Genomic DNA, 21,812 nt, shown 5'->3' on the forward strand with positions numbered 1-21,812 from the left:
CGGATCAAAATGGCTGATGTCCTCCGCCAGAGCATAGTAGTGCTCCACTGGCCGCCCACACCTCTGGTCACCACATGACGTTGTTGAAACGACCCCAATTGGATTATAACCCCACCTTCGGCAAACAACTGACTAGGAGCCATGAGGAACTAGCCTAGCCAAAATATGGTCTCACCAGAATACACCCCACAACCAAACCCGCCGCTAGTCACCACCTCCGGTGTGGAACCGATATTGGCCAAGATCCCAAATCTGGATCTAAGATGGAATGCTACCGATTTGAAGCTTCGACTCCTCCACTTGACGCGACACAACAGTCTTGTATGTGTCGTCAATTGCCCAAATCCACCCCGCGAGCTAGGAGAAGAACCTCCTTGACGCACTGATGAATCTGCTTGATGGTTCAGATTCAATGAAATGAGATCCGCTGAGCTCCCGAAGGGAGATTTTTGGAGTGGTTATGTCAAAGACGGCTACCATCCCGAAACCCTAGCAGAGCCTTGCTAGCTCTCAACATTAGTCACGATCGTTAGTTTATTTTCTATGTTCTAAAAAACACACAATTGTGTGTGGTGATGGAGGGGTGTCATAACATGTACGAGGGTGTGGGGGATAGTGTGTGGTGTAAAATGCTGTTGCACACCATGCAGCAGCGCATTGCAGAATTTTCCGTTTTGGGGTAAGTATTGAGTAAAATATTAAAATGAAAAATATAGTTGAGTGTATTAAGTAAATAGTGTGTATTAAGAGTTTAATGAAGTGTAACCTAGACATGGATTCACAGCTGAGACAAGAGAGATAAGACAGAAGGGAGGGGGTTCGTAAAATGGATTCACAGTTGACATCTGTTGTCAGATAACAAAGTTGATCTATGATGGAGAAGTACGCTAACTTGATTAGGGATGTGGATATTTTAAGGGATGTTTAGAAGAAAATAAGTGATTGTATGAGTATTCTGACAAATATTTCATAAGAAGGCCTGAATCACCGGAGAACTGTATATTGAAAATTTAACAGCAGTTTTTTATTAAACTTGTAGCTGATCAACAATCTGCTTATAAAAACTAAATGAAAAGGAAGCCGACTAAGTGGAACGTTCACGCCAAACCGGTCGTAGAAGTACTGATCGAGCTATGATGTTGCCAGTGGTCAGCTCCACACCGAAGCAAAACCGGCCGGCCCGTTTGTAGCTCCCATAGGTAGCTTGGCTGTAGGTCAGGACTAGTACTGCCGTTATGGCTTGGAGGTTGGAGCACGGCAGGGACTATAAATGCGATCCGCCAGACAGTGGAGGATGGCAAGTTGAATGCTGACATGATGAAGGAGTACGTAGATGAGTGGCATGACGAGCTGGGTGGCGCCGGAGCCCATGTTAGCCCAGCAAGGGGAGACGCCGTTAGCGAGTCCAACAACGCAGCGGAGAACATGCAGCTCATCCAGAACTGGTTAGCGACGAAGTTGGAGAGGGAGAAGCCGACGAAGAACCGGAAGGCGATGAAGGCGTTTGGGGAGGAGATCGACGAGGCCAGTGACGACGAGGATGATATTGGGGGAAGTGAGGAGGGACGTACAGGGATGCGGAGGCAACGCGTGGGCTGAGGAGGCCGCAGATAGGACCCATGTCAATGCGAGCGAAGATGGAGCCGATGAAGGCGGCGATGGCGGCGCGTGAGGTGTGTGTTTCGGTGAGGTGGAGGTCTTCGCGGATCAGGGCGATGAGTCATGAGTGGAGGGATGGAGAAGGTGGAGAAGAAGCATGCAGGAGAATAAGGAGAACCATGCGAGGTGGAAGGCTTGCATGTGTGGTGATCGATGCCATTGAGAATGGTTTGGATACTGTGGCGCGCTTTTCCATATTCAACAACTGGTAAAGCAAAGAGATGAGGTGCAGCTTGTTTTAGTGGAACTTGTTCATGGTGGTGATCATCTTCCATGGTGGTGAACTGGTGATCAATTTCAATGTCTAGTTGTTCAATTTCAATGAAAATGTGAGTTTTTATTTGGAGAAGGAACTGAAGCAAAGAATAAGCTTAGAAGCAAATTTAACGCCGCGCTGGTGTTGATATTTATAGGGCACATAAGTTGGTGGTTGCAGTGACGTACAGAGTTCAGAAATGCTCAAAGAATGTCTTCCACTCTTTCATATAATTCTATGTATAGCGAAAAAGGTTTAGGAATATGCTTGTTAATTTGATAGTGATCATTCCATCGTTCAACTACTAACTTTTGGTTAACAGACTTTTTTGCTCTAATAAACCTTCAAGTATATGTAGTTTTCTTCATTGTGGCATGTAAAATCCTCTTTATCTCCCATATTTCGATATATTTGAATGTGTAAATGATTTGCCAAACTTATATACCTTGAAATTATGATTTAGAAAAGAAACTATTAGTGACACAAATGGTGTACGTACGTAGTTGGAAAAACATTTCCAAAAAAAAAAACGTAGTTGGAAAAAGTGACTGTATTATGTGATACATGTCCTCCAAGTGATCATGTTCTTCTCCATAGGACCTGAGAATTATATGGCAAAACTGTTGACGATAATCCAGCAAACGCAATTTCGTATTATTCATAATTCAAAGAAGAGAATGCAACAGTCGACAAGATGTCAAACCTAGATATTACAAGTGACCCAGCTCTCAAAGTTTCTCATATATAATTATTTGTTAGCTGATTTTAAAATCTGCAGGTTGCATGATGATTGGTGAAGGAAGTGTATATATCATCATAAAAGGTTATATTGAGGGTTGCCAAAGAAGGTTATGTTGTTATTTTTGCACGCTCAAGATAGCCTTGGGTTGAGGGTTTTCTATCCAGGCAGCTGTGCACAACTAGCTACATCAACTTCATTTAGCTGCAAAGGTACGTAGATTTGGCATTAGTTGAGTGCTAGTTTTTTTTTTTTTTTAACTTCTGGCATGGGATGTTCCATTCGATAAGAATGTTAAGATGGTCTTTCTTTAAGCAAATAGCAAGTACTACCAAATTAGTAAATGCTCCCTACACCAGTTCCGCCTGTTAATTATATCAGATTTTAGTTATCTTTCAAGCCTTTTGTTGTCGATGGGCAGGTATTATGAGCACAGGGACAAATGGGATAGACGTTTGTATATCTCAATTAAGAGAAATTAGACGTTTGTGTTGCTGCTGATGATGTGAAATTGTTGCATGGCGACACTTCTTGCCTTGCCTATCAGATGCAATGTCTCTCTACTTGCCACAACGACGGTTACCCACCTAGGTAGCTCTTGCTGAGTTCTAGTAATCTCAAAGCTAACTTTAATTGAACTCTAGCTGGCTTAGCTCATCATCATCGTTTTGTTCTCAAGTCTGTGATTGTGATCAATGTAGATCGATGTCTATATATAGGTCTCAGCTCGGGATGGGGGTCTTTTAGGGCACATTTTGGACAAGTGCCTCATATATGGATTTGTGATCAAAATCGATACTACTACGGATCCAGGTTTAAGCTGGCAGCTGGGGATGATTTTGAGACAATAAGCAAACACTTGAAACTTTGTCCTGGTCATAGAGATTAACCATTTTATGATGATAAAGGTAAGTAAAGTTTCATATCCTAAACAACGTACATATATAATAATCAAGAATAAATTTGACCTAAAGCAGCACAAGCGCGTATTCATACGAGAGAATCATAACTAACTAGCTAGGATTCCTGTGATTGTAAGTATAGCGCCACATAAGTTTCTTTTCATCGATCTAACATGGAAAAAGTGACTGTATCAGACGGAGAAGAGACATGTCGTGTCGTGGACTGCGATTCTCCGTTCTCGATCGACATATACATATGTTGGCACCGGGGATTTGCCTAGTTTTTTATGAGATGCCGGGGAGAAATTATGAAGTTTCTAGCCTGGAGTGCAATGATTGCCAGGTACAAACATAGCAGCTACCCTGGAGAGACGGTGGAGCTGTCAGTTGTGTCTTGCTTGGCTAGCCTGAAGGGTTTGCTAGTGGGAATGAGCATCCATGCACATGTTGTGGAAGTTGGACTTGAGAAAGGGAATTTGAGAAGTTATATACTGTTATATTTATCTGGTTCAACTCAAACATTGGAAATTTACTCATAATTCCAGTCGCAAGAAAATTCAACAACAAATTTACATTTCTATTGTTCGGGGCTTTGAGGAACATACATGTGTTCAAATTAATCGGATACATACCATACCAACAATCAATCTTGGCAATACAACTTAAAAATCACGATACTCGGAGAAACAAGTATGGCGGCACACTGACTAAGAATTGCAAGAGCAATTTACAAGCCTTCTTTAACTTATAGATCCATCGGTCAGATGTAGTAGTAGTTCTTCCTAGGTAACATCTGTGGACAAAAACACTACAACAAACTGTCTTTCCCAAAACTTTGCTTGGAGCTGTAGATTTCTTTCGCTTCTATGCTCCGGTTTCAACATGATACAATCATCTCGGTTCCTAGCAATAAGCATGTACAGCAGCACTGCTAGTTGGTTTTACAATTCCCTCCAACAAACTAACTGTGCTGGGCTGGAGGGTGAAAATGTACACAACATCAAGCATTATTTGCGACAATTATTAGGAAAGTGGTAAGTTTAGTGTCCCAAGATACGGCAACCAAATTGTTCCTCAACCAATTTCAGTGCTCCATTAATGCTGCTTCAGTTTCTGAAAGCGGTGCTGCAAGAGAGTCAACAAACTTAGTCTATAATGGGAGAAAATTAGGAAGAAGAGAAGAGTAAAGACATCACAGTTTAACTAAGCTACTTCTAGACCAAAATATAGAAAACTAGACATGCAACAAGAAAAATAGGACAGCAGGAGGAGGGGGTGGGGGGGGGGGGGGTAGTAACATTGATTCACAGTTGAGATCTGTTGTTAGGTAACAAATGGAGCTGATCTATGATGGAGAACCCAGATTATAATTGATTAGGGATGTTTAAAAGAAAATAAGTAATTGTACGAGTATTCTGACATATCATAAGCAATATAGAGAAATTGCTTGAACCACAAGAGAACTGTATACTCAAAATTAGACAGCATTTTATTACTAAATTGTAGCAGATAAATAATAAGTACATATAAAAAAAGAAGCCTACTAACTAGAATAGTCAGTGCGTTAAGCAACATACCCAGTAAGTCTTCATAAGCATCTTCTATTAGCAAAGGAGGTGAGAAGACCTGCTCCTGAGCTTCCTCAAAGTCATAAAACAATCTTTGTGTATCAGAAGCAGCACTGTTTGAACCCGTAACTGATAGAAACCCATTTACTTGGTCAAAACCATGAAGCGAACTAGTTAACGAAGCCCCTTTAGATTCTGGACCCAGACGAGAAAACCCAGATGAGGAAAGAGGCATGAAAAAGTGCTCTGAGCTTTCATCAGAATGACTGCCTTGTGACGATTTGGAATGAAAGGACTTCCGTGACAAAGCAGCTTCTCTAACAGATCTCTTTAAATTTTGGACATAATGGCTATCACTGTCTGCATACATAAAACTAAATGTCAAATTCCTGCATCATAAAGCTATTCCACAACCAATTTTGGCCATACATAATATGAAAGGCCTTCGAAAAGCCAACAGTTGTACATGCAATTAAAATTTAAGAACAAGGACGCACAGCAGACCTTGTGGCAGATTGTCTATGTGATTATTCGACAGAGGCTGCTCCAAAGGTTTTCTTTCAGAAAAGTTCTCTAGTTCGCTTATTTGAGCAGCTGGAGCAAGGCGCTTATGAGAGCTAGGTGTCACGCTAAATAACTGGGGGAGCTTTAGAGCAGGTGGACTGGCTGACACCTTTTCAAGCTGAAAGGTAGACAATTTTGAAGTCACTTCAGCCACATCATCAGTGCTTTCCTGAATCAATCGAAATATACTAAGATGGGTAACCCATACTGTAATCATTCAAGGATGCACATATTTTAGTAGAAACAAGCTCTTAAAGAAATATATAAGTTTATTACCAAAGTCCTTCCACTGCTCTGCGCTTGACTAGGTGAGATTGAGCGACCAGGATGCTTAGTCATTGGGGGCAGGTTCGAGGAAATGCTATCTACTTTATCTGTACATTCTGATATTGACTTCTGTATTGCTGGAGCAACTTCCTTCAGTTGATTAATGAGAACCTATACAAGTTACAATATGAAAATCTCATCATGGCATCAGATGATTGTACAAGGATATCCAAGAAATATTAATTCTGCATCTCAAAGCAGAAAGTATTCACTACATGTGTCTCAATTTCATTATTACCTATCTTAGATGTCTATTCAGTCCCAAGGAGTCTAAGCATACTAGTAATCACCATCCAATACAACCTCTCATACCAAAAGAAAAAAGATAACTACAATCGGAAAACTTCATTTAAAGTCACATATAGAGATTCAACTGAATAACATTACAAGTTTACAATAGATGTCTACCATGTTAGGTAGGAACTGGTTCTAACTACTGCCTGAAGTCCAAATTGAGAAGCTGGAAGCACTCTAGTCATAAAGAGTTCAGTTAAAGCACAAACATACCTGAAAGCTAACCAAGTGTTGCTGATGTTCAGCAAGTGTTGCAGCTAATGACTCGGCATGACCACTGGAAGTGCCTTCATGTGCACTTCTTAGAATTTCTGGACCCTCACCCTCATTAGCTTTTGCCTATATATTATCATTTGCACAACACAGATTCAATCGCGAGCTCTTTTCAAAACAGGAAAAGAACTAAATAAAAAGGAGCATAACTACAGGAAACAAACTTAATCTTATCCTTTCCCAACAATACCCAAAACATAAATCCAAGTAGCTTACCATATGAAGTGACTGTTTATGAATACGCTGTAAAGCGTGTGTCCAACGCCTAATGATTTCAGCCACATCAACTGTTGTGTGCACTCTTCCACTTCTCTCATCTGCTCGATGAAGAGTTTCATCATTTACTTGTGAATGTGATGAATCTAAATTATTCTTCATCTTTTCTCCGTTCACATTGACATATGATCCATCACTCTGTTCTTTATCATCTACATGTGTCGGAGTAAAAACACCAGACTGGACAGATAAGACATCTGCACAAGGAACCTGAGAACTCTGATCCATAGCGGCAAGCAAAGAAGAACCAGAAATGCGGTACCTATAAAGGGAAATTTTGCATGCAAAGGTAAATTTCTGAACGCTCTTCGGTGAATTGAAACAATATCTGATAGTAAATTACCTATGCTCCCTGTGAGCTATTAAATCCTCGATAGGACCCGAAGCAAGAACTTCATGTTGACCTACATGTGATGGATATTTAATTATATTATCTAACTGATTAACCAAGTATGAACCTAATCTGAAATTGAAGGAACTATATATGAATATAGTAATCATGCAACACATTTTGATGATAAAATAATGATGTTGGACTTACTTTTACGAGCTAATATCGACTCCCATAAACGAGTAGCCTTGGATACTAAATGGGAATTCTGACTTGAACTAGATACCAGGTCATCCCAATGTTCCCCTTCCAACTTGACTTTGTTCCTAAGGTCATGTAATTTTTCCAACTCTTGCTGCAAATAAGCCTGGGATACATGTTTTATGACGAGAAACATTAGAACCAAAATGATAAACTTGGACATGAGTTGCAAGCTTCTAGAATTTTCCAATAAGTCCAGTAAATTAAGCTTTTGGTGTTACTCCTATACCTCTTCAGCACAAAGACCACGGAATTCTGCTGTCATTTCATGAGCCAAATTCGACCACATGGCCTGTCTCTTTACTGCTGTTTCGGCATTCTTAAGGAACTTCCTTCGTTCTAGTGCTATTCTAGCCTGTTTTTGAAATAATAGGGTCAAATCTATGCTACAGAAGATCAAGAAAACAGCTTGGAAACTACATAAGAGAATATGCAAACAGAGGATAGAAAGCAAGGCAAGCCAATACATGGTCTGCAATACCTTTGTAACAGGAAGTAAAGTGGCTGCATGTGAGAAGGCCACATCTGTCAATGATGCGGGAAGAGGGTTAGAAGCTACATCAGCTGAAAATGTCCGCCTATGAACCTCTCGCAAAGCATGCAAGGAGAGCTGCCACAACAGCTCCACAAACCTGCAGTACATGAAGCCAATGAACCACATATACCATGACAAAGATTTATTGAAAACTATGAGTATGCCCGACTAAGATAACATCATTCTACTAGGCAGATAAGTCAGCACATATAACGCTCTCAGCTTTCAATTCTAAAGCCACCAGACGCCCATTACACTGAGAACAATGAGTATGCACAACTAATATACCATCAATTTACTAGGCAGATAATTCCGCACATATAACACGCCCAGCTTTCAATTCAAGCCATCAGATAAGTCAACACATATAATGTGCCCAACTTTCAATATAAGCCACCAGACGACCAATACATTGAGAACTATGAGTTTGCATGACTGAGATGTAAATAGGCAGATACGCCAACACTTAAGAAGCCCAACTTTCAATTCAAAAGCCACCAATTGGCTGTTTTAGAAAAGAAAACATGTTCTGCTCTTACACATAACTACATCTCCAGCCTTACTTCAGCAGTCATTTCTGGATCAAACAATTCCATCAACCTCACTCAAACTAAAAGCAAACAACTTCATCTGTAGATCTCATATTTCTACTCATATTTTCAACCAACAAACCTCGGTCCGCAATCGGCTGATACTACAATAGAAAACATGATCTGTTCTCACTCATAACTACGTCTACATTTCCCCCCATTACTCCACCAAACATGTCTGAATTAAACGAAACGAACGAACCAGCAATTCAAGCCTACTCTTTATCTCTAGATTTCAATATTTTCTACTCCTACACAAGCGAAAACGAGCACGAAAAACTAAAAGGAGCTCAAGTAAACGCCGACGAACCTCGGTCCACAACATGTAGCAAGTGACGAAACCCTGGAATTGCTCTTGGGAAGCGCCCCTTGCGATTCGAGCTCACTGATGATCCCTTGCACAACCTGAGATACTCCACACAAAAAAAAAACGCATTGAATTTCAAACAACCACACAATGCCTAATCCAACTAAGAATCCACAACACCAAAACCAGCCGCATCAAAATCAAAACAGATAGAGAGAATCCTCAAAGCGTTTTCCTCACCTTGCGAAAATCGCGAGATTGCGTAGAATCGAAGATTGGCCAGACCTTATCGAAATCCTGAGAGATCAAAAAAACGACGACGTTTAGAGAGCGGAATCGGAATTTGGAGAAATCGGGATTGGAATCCTGGTGTGTGTTTTTTATACCTTGGCGGATTGAATTGGGCCGCGGAGGGAGGAGAGGAGGAAGTAGAGGAGCTGCTCGCCTAGTTTAGGATTGGAGTGGCGGAATGACCCGACCCGAGGAGTAGTGCCGTTCGGGGCTCCGGGTCCGATAACGGCTGGATCCAGCCCTAACAGCAAACAGTTAGTGTACATTGCACTCTCCAGCTCTATCTCTCTCTCCTTCTCTCTGTCCATAGTCATATCCAAAACCCTAACCCTAATTCTCTCTCTTCTCTCTCTCTCTCTCTCTCTCTCTCTGTGGTAATCGGAACTGGAGGAAGGTCAGTGACGACAAGGAGAGGTTTGTTGTTGTTCTTTGTTGTTTTCAGATCGTGAATTTGAATAAAGTGGGGTTGTTTTTTTAAATATGGAAATGTGGAGGGACCTGGTTTAAAATATTTTAATTTTAATTTGGAGGTTAGTCGCGTTTTTGGTGGGCCCGGGTGGGAGGAGAATTTGAAAGGCTGTGCGACGTGCGGCAGTGATACCGTTGCCGGCCACCTTCGGATCACTACGTCTCGCCGTTTGGTGAGGGCCGGAACACTGTGCTCCGCCGCAGCAGTGTATGATAGCCTTGTTCTAAATTTACTGGTGGGCGGCCGTTATGGACTCCGGAATTATCTATCTGACAGGTATTTATGCGAGTTGAAAATAAATGTAAGATCATGTAGTTATTTTCGAGATTTTGAATGTGATGAAGCGGGTGATTTATTCTCATTTTGTTACTCTCACGTTAAGGGAGATTTTTTAATGAAAATAATGTTCACTTGTTCGTCATTGTCGATTGTAAAATTGTAAACTACCTATGTACCACTAATGTACGTTAATGTAATGGGATTAGCAAGTATTTTAACCAAGTATTTTAACCATCAATGTTATATTTTGCCGGATAGTCATTAGTCAAATCTTTATACATAAATTATCAACAAATAGCAGGGGAATGATAGCCTAGAGAAGTTATTTCTGAAGAGTGGTCGATGTAAGTAGCTCGTCATCAATATCTACGTTGTCTTTGATGACTGCAATTTCATCGCAAATGTCCAAAAATCCTAACGAACAATGATAATGATAGACTACTACACTACAGCTATCATATGACACATGACATTGATGGCAAGTGATGACACACAAATGGTAGTGATCGACCTCTTTGGAGTTTTGCTTAGCTTGGGTGCCAACTCTTATCACTAGATAACACATGGCTCCATTAAAGTACGTAATGAGTAAACCTAAAGACAACGTTTGTTGGGAGCTTATTTATTTAGCGCTCCAGAACCCTCCAATACTTTTGAATAATTATTACAATTAATAGAAAATCGAAAAATAGTTCACAGACGAAGGTCGACAGGGGTGGCCAAGAAAACATGTTTTCGTAGTAGTTTGGTTCTGGAAAGTCTGTGGAGGTCGAAAACCAACGAGGATATCCCCCGAAAGTGAGAGATCGAGTAATAAGTAGAGGGAATGTTGGTTTTGCTATATACGACACTGTTCCTCATTGTTCAGAAACTTCCTCGATCTGCTTCGTATAGAGAGGGGATTTGAAGGCTGACGACTAGTTCTGAGATTCTGATGAAGAAGAGGAAGCAAGTGAGCAGGTAGCAGAAGACTAGAGAAGGAAGCTAGGGTGACGACTAGTTTTGATCGATGAACAAGAGGGAGCGAGGGAGGCAGGTCATGAAAGATTCAAGGACTTGTGGCTCAGCTCTTTTAATATGAAGAGTACGTGAAGTCAGTGAAGTCAGATATCGATGAGTAATGAGGGTAGATATGAGAAAATATGTTTTCTGCAATATTGGTGCATGGGACTTTCCGGCCTTTATTGTTCTTATATAACGAACGGCTGTTCCACATATGCTGACGATCGAGCATAGATATAAGGCAGGATGGAGAATAGTAGTAGTAATAGTATTACATCTTGTTTGAAGGAACTGCATTTTGAAGAAGAAGTTGTACTGAGTTGGTGGAGCTTTGATTAGAAATCCTTGTATACAAGTAATCCAACCCAGAGGTGTTTTTCAGTTTTCATCAATGCTGCTGGAGCAGGTGTACGTACGTACACATGCCAATATTATCTATGATCAATAGTGACAAACAATACTCACATACATTCTCTTAATCTATGCTTGATTAAAATCCAAATTATCAGAATCTAATGTACATTTTTGTTTGAGAATTTTACTACGTTCACTATATAACTCACCCGATTATGTAGTTTAAATATTTCCTATCATTCCAGTGTGTAACTCTGTAAGCTGCGCGCTTGTTTTTCATACTGATCGATAACATTTTAGAGCAGCTCAGGTGTTACAATATAAGAAGAAGTGTTTTAGATTCTCCTCTCTAAACCAAGCTCAGTGTCATTTCGTTTTCAGAAATTTCTTGATCTCTGTTTATTAATGTTTGGCCATGCCAATTGAAGCATACAGAGGAAAAAGGGACGTGACGACGAGATAGATAGAGGGTGCCAAGGGACGTTGTGGCTCTCTTTGAAGAGTGAAGTCAGGGGAGTAGCTGCTGAAGGTTTAATATGTTGTGTCAGCTGTAATGAGGGTAGACATGAGCAGATAAATTTCATGCAATCGGACCTTCCGTCCTTTATTGTTCTTACATTTAGGAACTGCATGCATGGCAATCCTGAAGACATGATTGTACTAAGTTGGTGGAACCTTTATGAGAAGCATAATTCGAAGGTTTATCTATCTAGCTAGTCTCATCAATGCATTTGAAGCATGCATGAATCAATGGCACAAACATAGTTAACATACTACTAACAAATTTTGCTCATAAAACTTTATATATCGTTATTCGAGAGTTTTATTAATTTCACTTTATCATTCATACGGTTATGTAGATTAAATATTTATATTAACCTATATATAAAACAAATCTAACTTTTTCTTTTTCTTGTTTTCATGTGAAAAACATTATATTGTATATTTGTATTTCAGAAACTCCTGAGCAGAGGATGAGCCTCTCTAATGAGTTTAGGGAGAATCTAGAAGAGAATTATATTTATAATTCAAAATTCTTTTTTACAAATTTGGGCTCATTGAACCGGTTGCAAAAGAAACCCGGTCCATTATTCCCCATACATAAGGGTAAGGCATCTTTTTAGTCTAAAGAGGAAAGAAAAGAAACCGGGTCGCGGTTTTCTGGGTTTTATAAGCGTCTTCTCTATGATCGTTGATGAATCATCCTTGAAAAGAAGGAGGCTCACCAACATTGATCCCATGGAGGCTGAGGAAGCCAAGGTTTGAAAACCCAACTCGCCTTTATATCTGTGCCATGTTTTATTGATTCTTTTGTATTGGTTTTGGCTACTGGGGTCAATCTGGGTTTTGTGTATGATGGGTTTTGGATGTTAATTGGCGGTTCTAGGCTGTTTTTAAGTTGTGGGTTTGGTGCAAAAGGTATCAATCTTTAGGTTTGAGGTGGTTAGTTAGTAAAGAAACGAACTTTGTTTGGGTTCTGTCAAAACTAAGTCACCCATGTCTTGAGTTTTAGTGATTTGTGGAGATAGATATCAAGAAAATGGATTTTTTGAGCTAAATTATATGAATTTTCGGACTTTGGAGTGTGAGTATAGTTGTGATTGTATTGTTTTTGTTGTCACTACCAATTGCGTGCTGTTGCAAGTATTCTGTGAAGTCAGTGCCTTCAAATCGCTGCTGTTTTTATCGTATCAGCGTGCTGTGTTATGGAAAGAAGTAACAATTATTTGGAATTGAGAGCATTATAGTCTTAATGTTTGATGGTTCTTGCTATATCTGTTGTTGGGATGGTACATTTACGTCTGGGTCTTGGTTTTGTGGGTGTGATTTCAGGCCAGGCTCACAGCAGCAAAAGAAAAGTTTGGAAGAGAAATTCGTGTATTTGAAACAGCAGCTTCTTCTTCGTCGCAAAATGTAGAGTCCAATACTGGTATGAAGAACTTCAACTTCTACTATTCCCCAAGATCATTCAGATTAGACTTTTGCATGATTTAGAAAATTTGGCATTACAAGGTCATTAGGATTTCTAAATACTGATGTCCTTTCTGTTGTATTTTCATGGCCAGAGGAGACAGATGAACTTTATGAGTTTACTGCAGAGGATTATTATCGGATAATGAATGCCAAGAAGGAAGGTGAGTTTGATAGAAACCATGAGATAAAGATTCAGGAAAAAAGTAGAAGTTTCCTGAAAATAAATGATACCTAATATACCTATTTTTGAACAGATAAGTTCCTGAAAACACGAAAGATTAGAGAAGCAGAACAAGCGGCTCGTAGATCAAGGATAACCAAGGTTGTGGTTAGACTCTTAAGCATTTATTGTCTGCTTGATGTAATAATGGTCTAGATGGTCTTGTTGGTATATGTCAACTCTTTTGCCACTTGTTGGATAACCTATTCCGACTCCTGACTAAATCTGCAGGCTGTGATCAGGGTTCGCTTTCCTGACAACACAACATTAGAGGCCACTTTTCATCCTTCAGAAACAATTCAAAGCTTGGTTGATCTTCTCATGAGAGTGGTTGCTCGGCCTGAATTATCATTTCACATATGTATGTAGTTTATTGAGTTGAAATATCAACCTTTTCACATATGAGTAACTGACTAAGTAGTAGAGTCTAACAACATTTACCTATGCAGATACTACTCCCCCTAAGAAGCTGATAAAAGACATGACTCAGGACTTCTACTCCGCTGGATTTGCTCCTGGTGCAATTGTATATTTTTCATATGATATTCCAAAAGGTTAGTAAATGTTTACTGAAGTTCATGATTTCACGTTACCTAGGCTTTTCCTGATTTAACCGTTCTTTACAATGATGGGATTACCTTAACTTGTAAGGAATCAGAATTGTTTAAACTTGTTTTAGTTTACGTGACACTTATAAAAAGATTCATACAAATTCAAAATGGAATTTCTACACAAGTTGTGATGTTGCCAATTTTTGTAATTCTTTTGGGAAGTGGATAGGTTGAGGGAATCAAAGCTTCTCTTTTTCGCTTTATATATGATTGTGATGTGATACAATGGCTAAATCTAAATGCTTGACCATTTGTGTGAAATGTGCAGGTGATGATGCAGCAGATGTCAAGTCAGGTCCTTTCCTTCACAAAGAGATCATGTCTTTGAAAGGTCTGGAACTCGTTAAAGAGTATGCAGAGCCTGTTCAGCCTGCACCTGAACCTAGACAGGAGGCACCACCCCCTGTTATCCAAGAGAAGAAGCCTGCCGAGAAAAAATCTGTGAAGCCGAAGTGGCTGAAGATGTGACATGAAGCATATGACCAACTTCTGGAGGTGTAATCGCCATTCATCATCTTATCTTTAGAAAGGTCGGTACCACTTCCTTTCTGTACCATTTTGTTGGTTATGACAGTTATTTGATACCTACAACTTGGCCATAGTTGTTTTTATTAGGAGGGTTTATAAAGAAATTGATTGCAAATACTTATTAGGAGTTCAAAGAGATAACTTCTACATATGCCAAAATCTGTGCTTTGTTAAGGTTGTTTAAATTTTCTCCAACATGTAATAATGTGCAACTTTTATGTAGAATGCCGCAGTAGGTCGTGCCTATTCTTTAGCCTTTTTCCTTTTACATTAACGTTTAGGTAGAAGACGTTTGGTTAAGGACGGTTACAGGTTTCTCTAGTTATGGGTGTACATAATTCTCAGTTTCTCATGGTCCAATAATTTTTTCAATCCAAAAAGTGAATGATTTAGAGATATACATTTCATAGTCCTCTCACCTTTTATCAAGTCCCAATGATTAGCATTTTGCTAGTTACTTATTGCTTTACAAGATCTAGTGCTAGGGTCAGTCTGAGTGAAGAACACCCACAATACATTGTGGTGTAGAATGCCAGACTTAGAGGATGCCCCAATTCAAGACCTATATTTGCTAGTCTTTGAGTGGAAAGCAATTTCTCGAGGCAAAAACAACCTGAGAAAACAAAAACAGTCTTCTATTCTGGAGTAGAATACCAGACTTAGAGGATGCTCCAATTCAATAGAGCTACTTCTTTACAATTCCTCGAGGCAAAAACAATCTTCTATGAGCTACTTGTTTACAATTCCTTGTTTAAACATAGGTTAACATCTGCATACCTCTAAGAAAGACTGCAATGTCATCAATGAGAATACTCAGCCCGCTTCTAGGCAATTAGTCTCACTGTCTCACTGTCCACATTTCGTAGCTGCATTTGATCAAATTCCAGCCGTTCTTTGATGGCTACCAGCTCTACATACTTTGCAGACAAAAAAAAAATGAAAAATGTTGCACTGACTTGCAAAATGGAGCCCTGAAAACCCCAGTTTTATTACAATGCACCCCACCCGGACCATGTGTTGATGATGGCGGAATCACCCGGTCAACGTTCGATATTTGTTGACCATTCTCTGCCGGATTCCGGCGAGCTTTTGCTTGTTTTGCATACACTGTAGAGCTTGCTCTTGCCTTCTTGAACTCATCATCAGTCATAACCCCTTAGAAACAGATCAGCTGCTGGTTTTGGCTTATTTTCCCATAATGTCGTATTCCCATTCTACCATAAGGACTAGCTATTAGAAGCCCCGTCAAACACTTCTGATTTCAACCGTATTGATCTTCCAAACATCCATTCTTGGGTAGTGCATATTACTGATATTAGTAAGAGAGCGTTGATGGTCACAGAGCGTTCTATCCAAAAAATCCTCTTGCAACCGGACACTTTCAGAATAGAGGAAATGTGCTTCCAACAACAATACTTGTGTGATCATTTGTGACAAGTCGATCTCTTGTGGGCAAGAGGTGACATGCCCCCTCAAGCACATATCTGAACTTTACCTGGAGCCTTTTTGGCTGCTTTTGATTTCAATACTCGCTTCCACAATTCTTTTTTTAAGGAACAAGTAGCCAGAGTTTTCCCAAGAACACTAGACCCCACTGTAAAGGAAACCTTATCTTTTCCGGATGCCAAATTTGTTCGTCATTTCACTTGAGAGATCAAATATGCATAGTAAAGGGAAAAGAGAACCTCAATCTTACATATACAACACACCACTACCGTTACTGCTAGAGAGCTCAAAGCATATTTCTACACACCGCAATCAGCATTGTCTTGAGCTTAAACAAATCAAACACATTGCTTCGTGCTGACTTGAGAGGCCTACTGGAGAATCCACTAACCAATTCCTAAGCTTCATCATCTCGAGCTTCATCATAATTTATCGTAAGCAAAGAAAACTATCACATATATTCCTAGTTTCCTACCTCTTGTCACTCATCACATAGTGATATCATGAGCTCGCCCGGTGAACCCCAGATTGGAGATTTGATCAACGGCTGAGCTAAATTTCCTCTTCGGCAGGATACTTTGCTACCGCGCGACTCTTAGAACCTGGAGTGAACCACGCAATGCTGGCTCCAAATTACTAGGTCGGATTTTTCATTGCCGTTGGGGTGGGAAAGCTTTCACCAAACTAAGGTGGAGAATACATTACCAAACTTAACACATCCCGTCAAACTTGGATTTCTAACAATGGTTTTTGACAATTTTGAACACGCAGAAAAATGTTCAGTTATCATGTATTAGATTGGAAAGATGGAATGTTGCAGTGATACTCATATTGTCCATATTCGTATGTGTTACCCTCTATCTCCAGTAACATTGTGATTGTATTCAGATCAAATATGCATCAAGCCGAAACTGATGGTAAATTATTACAAGAAAGATAACTATTAGGAACTAATAAAAGGATAAGAGGTTCTCTTATCTTACACATACAACACACCACCACCACTACGAGCTCAAGACATATTAATACACACAGCAGTCATCACAATCCTAACCCCAATCTCTCTAAAGTCCAAACACATTGCTCTGTGCTGAGTTAAGAGGCACTTTCTACTTTCTAAGCTTCGTCATCTTGTTGTTAGTTTGATTACATTAGTCACTCATACTCTAATATCAAGTTATAATCAATGAATTCTATCTCATATTTCCCTACCTCGACTTGTCACATAGCGATATCATGAGCTCCCGCAGTGAAGTCTAGATTGGAAGATCGATCAGAGACTGATCGAACTACATTTTCCTCATCTGCACGACCCATTGCTTCCACCGTGTCGCACAAATTAAGTGTATGGTTAATTACTATTGGTACTTTTGTAGCAAGTCATGCATTAACCTTCACATATATTAAAGATCTTGCACTCTTCGATCACTTGATTATACAATATATAGTTCGTATAGTTTGTATTCTCAGCCTATATACAATATATAGTTCGTATTCGCAGTAAAAGTTATTGCAAACTCGGTCTAGGTTAACTTCAAAATAACTAAAACTGAAACACTATGGCAATAATGCCATTACGTCAATAGACCCTGCTATGCGCTATGGCATTACTTCAATACACTATTCGGTGGTGGCTTGACTCGGAAAAGTTTTAGTCTCAATTGTTCCAGTCGTCTAGGGCTGGACTTTATGACACCGAAAAAACCGAAATCGGCAATAATCAAACCGCACTGAAACCGAGAAACCAGAACCGGACAGAACCGTTGTGTCAGTGCTAGAAACCAAACCGAACCGAGTAGTTGGTGTCAGTTATCAATTATATGCTTTTAGAAAATCGATGGAAATCGAACCGAACCGAGAATTAGAAGGTAAGATTATAGCTTATATTTGGCGAACATATATACTCGGGTGCTTATACAAAAAATATATTTGGTAATAAATATATATATGCAGAGATATGTGATTATGTACAAGGTAATATGTGATTTTGATTTTTGTATCTATACAATCATTCATGTAGAGATCTAATGTAATGTTTGGGGGTTTTGTCAGCTAGTCATCATGTTAAGACAAGTCTGGATGTCTGATGATAAAGCTCACGAGGTTTAATATTTATTTTGGTTAACTTGTGTTTCAGCGAAGTACAATGTTTTTATTTAGTTAATATTTGAGTTCTGAATTATTCATTTGGTGAATGTAACTTAATTGAAGTATTGAACTTGTAGCTTACTTCACTTTTAATCATTTTATTTTCATTAGTCAAGTATGAAAGGTCAATAAGTATATTAGGTTTTATAACCGAAATGAAACCAAAACCAAATTGAATTATAGGTTAACCGAAACCGCGGTTTCTATATATATTTTTTAGTTTCGGTTTTGAAAAACATGAAACCAAGAGTTCGGTGTCAGTTTTCGGTTAGTACTCATAAACCGAACTGTTGGCACCGAGTCCAGCCTACTATCGTCGGCCTTTTCTTTTATTGAGTAAGTTTTTGTTAATTGTTTAATTAGTTTTCTTTTTAGGTTTTGATTATCAGTTCCTAATTTGGATTCGTGTTTGGCTTGCTTTAAATTAAAGCCTTGTATATATTTCATGCTCAAGGTAATGGTGGTTTGTTAATACAAAAGAAAGAACGTATATGAGCCCCTTTGTTTTTCAAGAACACAAGTCTATTTCGAACCACAAGGCTATTGTTAGAGAAAACAACCACAAGGGCGCAGGAAGAAATGTTGTAAATGCTGAAGCAAACAATATTCCTCCTATTTTTTTAAATTTTATTATTTATTCTTGTGTGTATTTTTTTCTCCAAATCTCTTGGTCTATGTGATTATTTTTGACTAGCCATTGACTACACGGGCCTCTCATCAAGTTTGGACAAAAAGTTCCAGTTATTATTAGGATTAATTCCTCCTATGGTATTTAAAGTATGGCTACTTGGACAATTTAATACCTGATGTATGAAAACGGACAATTTGGTACATGAAATTCTCATTTGTAAGCCATTTTGGTACCTCTATCAATTTTGATCATATTTTTAGGGTTATTTTCGTCACTCTAGCCCTAAACTCATTAAATTCACATTTTTCTTCATTTCTTCCTATAATTGACTCTCTTTGGAGATAATTAAATTGATATATCTACTCCACTTAGCATCTACTTTGCATATATCGAAAATATTTTTTTTTCTTAATATACTTATTGTATCCTAATTATTTTCTGCAAAGGAAATAAATTGCCTTTATGCAATTGTAATTTTTAATTAATTTTTTAAATTACTTATAATTAAAATTAAATTATATTGATAGCTACATTATGAAAATTTATATACGTAAATCATCACAGATACTAAGTGGATGAGTTATCAAAATTTTAGTGATAATTTAGAGGCAATTTGGAGGTATTATGAAAAAATGAAGTAAAGTAGAGATAAAATGACTGAAATAACCCTGAAAATATGGTAAAAATTGACATATGTACCAAAATGGCCTAAATTTGAGAATTTTAGGTACTAAATTGTCCGTTTTTATACATCATGTACTAAATTGTCCAAGTAGCTAAACATCAGGTACCATAGGAGGAATTTACCCTTATAATTATTACAAGTATATGATTGTCCGTACACATTTGTTGAACTTTTAGGAGAGTAAATAACAACCCTTTCAACAAAAAAAGGAGAGTAAATAAAAAAACATTTGTCTTGAATAAATAAAATAAAATAGGAAAAGATTTAAAAAGGTCATAGAAACAAGGAAAATGGGAAATAAATAAAAAAAGGTAGCTTAATAAATAGTTTCTAAAACCCAAACCCTCACCCCAGATACTCTCTCTCTCTCTCTCTCTCTCTCTCTCTCTCTCTCTCTCTCTCTCTCTCTCTCTCTCTCTCTCTCTTAAAACTTGATCTACTAGTCTTTGAATTAAAAATGAGAAGGAAGATCGAAATGTTAAAAATATACTTTTCTGTTTTTTTATCAAAGAGAATTCATTCATTGTTAAAAATATACTTGATCTACTGGATTACTACTGTTGGTATTGTCCTTTGTTCTTTTAGTATAAAATCGATGTATCGTTTCGATGATTGATTGGATGGTGGATAATAAGTCGTCAGTGATTTTGTTTCCCATCGCTAAAACCTTGGCAGAGTTGGACTGAAACTAAAGAGAAAAATGACGTGAGGGAGATGGACTGAAAGAATTGGTTGGGGGGGGGTCACATGTATTGATATAGAAGCATGTATGAGTTATCCGCCTCACACCATTGGCACGTGAGTACCCATTGGACACTTTTTGTGTGACTTCTAGAACTAGGAGTCTAGGACCTTGGCAAACTTAAAACTTGAAATGTATGCAAGCTTGATAAAATAATTATGTCCTTGATTTGGAAGTGAAAAATTGTTTCAGATCTTTTAAAAACAATGAGTATAACGATCAAGATGACAAGTTTTTCACACATTTTACATTAAATTTAAGTTTATAAAAACGTACATTAAGCTTTTAAAATATGGAGTAGTATTTTTTTTCTTTTTATTTTTTTTTCTTTTTATTTTCGCAATATCTCACATCGTTCGATTGATTAAGGTAAGACATTCTTTGTTATTTTGTAAAAAAAAAATGTGACCCCCAAAACTTAAATTAAGAGTTGTAAGAAGGCCTTCAAGTTGTGAATAAGAGATGCTAGTAATCACAATTACATACTTAACTCGAGACGTTACACATATTTTTTGACGTCTAACGAAAGCGTGCTTCTTAGTTAACTCTCTCCATGATCTCCATCAATCTAGCTCCAATGTATATTGGTTCTCCGCATCAATTAGAGTTCGGGTGTCAACGAGCATCAATTGGTTTTCTCTCTATGAGGAGCCGTAATCAAACTTTCTAGACGATTATGTGCTGAATCCTTTTGGTAGGTATGCTTAATCGTACTTTCAATTTACTATTAAATGTCATTGAATCATAGGTTTAAAAAAATATATATCTATCAGTACATATATGGATTCGTGATCACTTTTGTGGTATAAGCTTGAATTGTTTTGTTTTGTAATCTTCAACTTTTGGTTTGTAGTGCATCACAATCACCTTTGGTTTGGGCATGGGAACATATAGAATGAAATTTTAGCCTATGGTAACAAGAAGTTGAGGTGTTTTTTTTTTAAATCTCATTAAACGTGAATACAATAAATGAAGAACAATACAAAATCTGGGAATTACTTAAAGAATCTTCTGATTGCCAACCTTTTCAAGTGTTTTGTTTTGTTGTCCAGAATCCCCATATTTCATATAGATGGGGAAAATAAGAAAACATTTGGGAAGAAGAATTGGGTAAGAAATTAGATTTCAAATTGTAATTAAAGTATGCATTTTTAGCTATGTCTTTTAATATTCATGATAAAAAAGCTAATTAGCTATTTATTTTTCATGGCTTAGTGCGAGAACTACAAGTAGTAGTTCAACTTTGACTTCGAGTATCTCAACTATATGCTTGTTGTCAAGCATGAGGCCGAACCTGAGCCCGAGCCTAAAAGATTTCCTTGTACCAGATGCAGTAAAACATTTGAGACGAAAAATGGGTTGGACTCTCACACGAAAGAGTTTTACTTATTTTATGTTTAGTCTTCAATAATCTAATATGACTCATCTCTCAGTCAAATCGAGAGCTCTAGTATCTTAGTCGAGTGCATGGAAGGTAGCATGAGGAGCTTTCAAATAAGCAAACTGAGTTCATAAACTTTCGATTCACATATGGGTGGAGACTAGAGAAA

At 38.3% G+C, this 21,812-nt stretch overlaps 2 protein-coding genes and 1 pseudogene across 3 annotated transcripts; 1 reads left to right on the top strand and 2 right to left on the bottom strand.

Moving 5' to 3' along the window:
* Nucleotides 1-984: 984 nt before the first annotated feature.
* On the bottom strand, nt 985-1,934 carry LOC126797462 (high affinity nitrate transporter 2.7-like; annotated as a pseudogene).
* A 2,182-nt stretch (nt 1,935-4,116) lies between these two features.
* LOC126797853 (AUGMIN subunit 6) lies at nt 4,117-9,582 on the bottom strand. Of its 2 annotated transcripts, none has more exons than XM_050524591.1 (13): nt 9,269-9,582; nt 9,123-9,179; nt 8,886-8,980; nt 7,932-8,082; nt 7,680-7,805; nt 7,400-7,556; nt 7,202-7,262; nt 6,799-7,120; nt 6,523-6,648; nt 5,965-6,126; nt 5,629-5,806; nt 5,134-5,484; nt 4,117-4,681 (listed from the first exon to the last, which is right to left on the bottom strand). In XM_050524591.1, exons 1-13 carry the CDS (start codon nt 9,485-9,487, stop codon nt 4,641-4,643), a joined length of 2,046 nt encoding a protein of 681 aa, XP_050380548.1. In that variant the 5' UTR covers nt 9,488-9,582; the 3' UTR covers nt 4,117-4,640. The 2 variants fall into 2 exon arrangements, with proteins under 2 accessions (XP_050380548.1, XP_050380547.1); XM_050524590.1 differs by having other exon boundaries at nt 5,629-5,857; nt 9,269-9,580.
* Nucleotides 9,583-12,417: 2,835 nt separating this feature from the next.
* Nucleotides 12,418-14,863, top strand: LOC126799366 (plant UBX domain-containing protein 1). Its single transcript, XM_050526562.1, has 7 exons — nt 12,418-12,537; nt 13,111-13,207; nt 13,344-13,412; nt 13,506-13,573; nt 13,703-13,832; nt 13,921-14,025; nt 14,351-14,863. Exons 1-7 carry the CDS (start codon nt 12,463-12,465, stop codon nt 14,548-14,550), a joined length of 744 nt encoding a protein of 247 aa, XP_050382519.1. The 5' UTR covers nt 12,418-12,462; the 3' UTR covers nt 14,551-14,863.
* Nucleotides 14,864-21,812: the final 6,949 nt, after the last annotated feature.

Source organism: Argentina anserina, chromosome 6, assembly GCF_933775445.1.
Source record: "Argentina anserina chromosome 6, drPotAnse1.1, whole genome shotgun sequence".
Lineage (NCBI taxonomy): Eukaryota > Viridiplantae > Streptophyta > Magnoliopsida > Rosales > Rosaceae > Argentina > Argentina anserina.

What these genes read in the sequence shown, in the direction of transcription:
- LOC126799366 (XM_050526562.1), top strand. Translation starts at nt 12,463, where the DNA reads ATGATCGTTGATGAATCATCCTTGAAAAGAAGGAGGCTCACCAACATT. An exon ending in GTAGATCAAGGATAACCAAG is followed by an intron (nt 13,574 to 13,702) that starts GTTGTGGTTAGA and finishes CTAAATCTGCAG; the next exon opens with GCTGTGATCAGGGTTCGCTT. An exon ending in TGAATTATCATTTCACATAT is followed by an intron (nt 13,833 to 13,920) that starts GTATGTAGTTTA and finishes TTACCTATGCAG; the next exon opens with ATACTACTCCCCCTAAGAAG.
- LOC126797853 (XM_050524590.1), bottom strand. Translation starts at nt 9,487, where the DNA reads ATGACTATGGACAGAGAGAAGGAGAGAGAGATAGAGCTGGAGAGTGCA. An exon ending in GCCCAATTCAATCCGCCAAG is followed by an intron (nt 9,180 to 9,268) that starts GTATAAAAAACA and finishes TTGATCTCTCAG; the next exon opens with GATTTCGATAAGGTCTGGCC. An exon ending in CATAGACAATCTGCCACAAG is followed by an intron (nt 5,485 to 5,628) that starts GTCTGCTGTGCG and finishes TTATGTATGCAG; the next exon opens with ACAGTGATAGCCATTATGTC.